Source organism: Poecilia reticulata, linkage group LG2 (genome assembly GCF_000633615.1).
Source record: "Poecilia reticulata strain Guanapo linkage group LG2, Guppy_female_1.0+MT, whole genome shotgun sequence".
Classification (NCBI taxonomy): domain Eukaryota; kingdom Metazoa; phylum Chordata; class Actinopteri; order Cyprinodontiformes; family Poeciliidae; genus Poecilia; species Poecilia reticulata.
In genome coordinates, this window is record NC_024332.1 from 40,734,394 (window position 1) to 40,737,866 (window position 3,473).

At 43.8% G+C, this 3,473-nt stretch overlaps 1 protein-coding gene across 1 annotated transcript in view; it reads left to right on the top strand.

Moving 5' to 3' along the window:
• LOC103460027 (zinc finger E-box-binding homeobox 2-like) overlaps positions 1-3,473 on the top strand; it is a 44,792-nt gene that overhangs the window by 29,387 nt on the left and 11,932 nt on the right. Inside the window, exons 3-6 of the mRNA XM_017303190.1 lie at positions 1,306-1,530; positions 2,186-2,254; positions 2,365-2,559; positions 2,660-2,874. Of these exons, the coding sequence (XP_017158679.1) occupies positions 1,306-1,530; positions 2,186-2,254; positions 2,365-2,559; positions 2,660-2,874 (704 nt within the window). The remainder of the gene's footprint in view (positions 1-1,305; positions 1,531-2,185; positions 2,255-2,364; positions 2,560-2,659; positions 2,875-3,473) is intronic.

Here is a 3,473-nt window from a genome sequence, read left to right on the forward strand (position 1 = left end):
GGTGGTGGTGGGTGGGGGGGTCTGTTGCCTCCTGTGGGAGATCAAATCTGCAGCAGGAAGTGTGATAAGACGCAGCAGAGGCGATCCAACAATCTGTGTTCGCTGAACGAGGCTGAAAATCTGAGGCTGTTTCTGTGGCTGGACTCCCGTCTGCAGACTGTTCCCATGATGTCATGCATACACCCCTACCCCCAACCAACACACACACACACACACGGACACACACACACACACACACACACACATGCACCTCAACCCTCACCCCTGCACACACAATTCACCTCAGTCAGGTTCAACTCAGTTCAAGTCTACAGCTGACACAGCTGACAAACACCACACTAAAATAAGTAGAGCTACAGCTAACAATTATAGTTATCGATTAATTGATTATTCTGACGATTAATCGATTAATCTGATAAAAATCTGGCATGTGCTTTCAGTGAAGCTTTTTTATTATTGTATTTTATTTATATTAGAAAAACATTAAAAGATGCAAATAAATAAATTCCCCATTTAATTAAGAACATAAACATTTTGTTGTCTAAAATATAATAACATTCCGTTAGTGAATGTGTTTGTAGCAATGGATGCATCTGCAACTAAAAATGACTTCTAACATCAACACGTGAGAAGCTCAGCCGCTTTTGCTGGACTTAACATTAATACAGTGTAGGCCTGACCTATTGACTATTTAATCAATTAATAATTGGATCATAAATCATGCTTCATAGATTTTTTTTACAGAGTTCTGTGTCGAACATATTTACAGACAAAGGTTTTATTTCTCTTAAATGCAAAATTAATATAAATGTTTTTTAAAGTTTTGGTTTAATTACTGCTCTGAGTGTGTTGTTCTTTCAGCATCTGACTTTTGTTTTGAGTCTGTTGATTTAATATGATTAATCCTGATTAATTGATTCAGCTCTAAAAATAAGTCAAAATGGAGTTAAAGGAAACTTCTGCTGTTCTTTTTCCAATGGAAATGACAGATCAAACTACTTTACATAACGGGACAATCAAATCACTCAATCACACAGCTCTTAGATGGAATCGTATGGTACTTATTSTTTCTAAATCCATTTTGTCCAAGTGTATATGTATATTTATTTCAGACAGAACTATGAGACTTTAACGAGCTGATTGACAGAAATCGAGAGGAGAGATGAATCAATGTCGTTCATTCAAGAATCTCCTCAAAGACTGAACTGAATTTAACTCGACTTTTCTGGATGAAGATCCAGASRAAGAGCTGGTTCCAGATGTTTTACSAGCTGTCTTATCTCGTCCTCCATCTCTGTGTTTCAGTTCTGAACTATGACAGTGTTCTGGAGACGACCTCAGAGACAGATGAGGACGACCAGACGCTGCTCCGTGATGACAGCAGCTTCACCGGAGGAGCTGGAGACGATGAAGAGGTGGGCAGTCCAGTTGGTGTCCCCGCCCTGGAGGCGTCGCCCAGGGTCGGCCACGACCTGCTGTCCAACCGGGAGCCGGACGACTCGGAGCACCGGGGGGAGGACGAATGTATCGGTCAGTCTCTGATCTTATCAGCACCAAAATGYTGTTTGTTCTTCTCCAGYACATAAAAGATGCTGCTTCTGATTAACAGATAGCAGAAAGAAGAAAGTTATCATCTGTATATCAACATATTGGAACTGTTCTTGTGAGAATTATTGATCAATCAGGTTCCTCTGAACCCAGATCAGCTGCATAAAACAACTTTTAGTGTATTGAGTCTGAAAGGAGGAGAATAACAGTACAAACCGGAAGTGGGAGTGGGACTCTARGAGGGAAGAACCAGAAGAAGAACCACAGGGAAAAATACACTGCAAAAACTCACATTCTTATCAAGTATTTATACACTTGAAATAAGGCAAAACTAACTTACAAGTAACATTGTGGCATTATATAGGAGCTTGTTTTAAGTAAATAATTACTTAATGTTGATATATTTAAAAAGTATTAGTTCCAGATGGACAAGTGGGAGAGAATATCAAGAGCTGGCAAARAAATGGGGAGAGAACCAGCAAAAGATCTTGGACAACATGGGAAAAAACARAAGCAAACAAAACACTAAATGGAGTACCAAGAGGAAATTCATGCGGAGAACCAGGAGGAGAAGGGGAGCACCAGTTCTAAATAATTAGAAGGAATAGAATAACATGTTTGTCTTTTGCTCCATTAGATGATCGCAGCAGCGAGTACGATGCTGTGGGACCTGAGGCCTCTCTGCAGGCGGTGGAAGACAGTCCAGGTGAGATCAATAATCAATATTCTGATCAATAACAACACAATAAAATGAAACAAGTCAGGGCAGAAAGTGTCTTTCTATGCCGATGATCATCTTTTCTCCGTCCACTTCAGGGAGACGACTGGATGGCATCTCCGGGTTGGATGAGTTCTTTCTGAAACGTAAGCTGGAGGATGACGACGGTCACCAGGCAACCATCGCTGAGTACCTGCAGCGCAGCGACACCGCCATCATTTACCCAGAAGCCCCGGAGGAGRTGACGCGCCTGAGCACGCCCGAGGCCGGCGGTCAGGATGAGAGCGAACATGGTGAGTTGATGATCACAGTAAAAGCATCGTAACCAATAACTTAAAAATATGACTCATCAACAAAATGACTCATGATTTAACCTTTCACCYCCCCCTGCAGATCTGYCTTCCAGTGCCACAGACGACTTCGCCCAGCTGCTCACCTGTCCRTACTGCGAGCGCGGCTACAAGCGGCTGACGTCTTTGAAGGAGCACATCAAGTATCGACATGAGAACACAGAGGAGGCCTTCACCTGCCTGCTGTGTGCAGAAACGTTCAACCAGAGAGCCCAGCTGGAGCGGCACATGATCACACACAAACCCACTGTGGACCAGGTGAGAATACACACCTGTACAGGATGGATGGAGGGACGGACGGATGGACAGATGGACAGATAGATAGTTGAAGCTCCGCCCAGCCACTGCAGATGCATCCTGTGTGGGCGGAGCCTCCTCCTGCGGCAGCAGCTGTGTTTGGGCGTGCAGCCTTTAGACGCAGCTCATCGCTTCGCGCTCTAATCTAATGATGAGGCCGTGTTAAACGCTTCCTGCACACGCCTGCTCTCTGCTCCTTACATCCAGGAGTCTCATTAGAGTCAGTAACTAAGCTGCAAGTCATTCCATTTTCCAATTACACCACGATCGTAATGGGATTACCTTATCCAGGCAGTCGGCTGTCAGGATCCTCCAGTTCCTCAGACCTCCTCGCAGACTGAACCGGGACCAGATGGTCTTTTCCCTGCTGGGCTGGAGAATCCTAATCCTCTCAGTGTTTATCTGAGGACTCCCTGAGTTAAACCGTTAAACTGAGACCAGAGGCTGAACTCAGATCAGTTCAAGTTTCAACAAAGAAACGCTCAAGTTGGATCTCTGAAACATCTGAGACATAAATCCTTCGCTTTCATATCTGCTTGATCACAAACATGAAACACAAC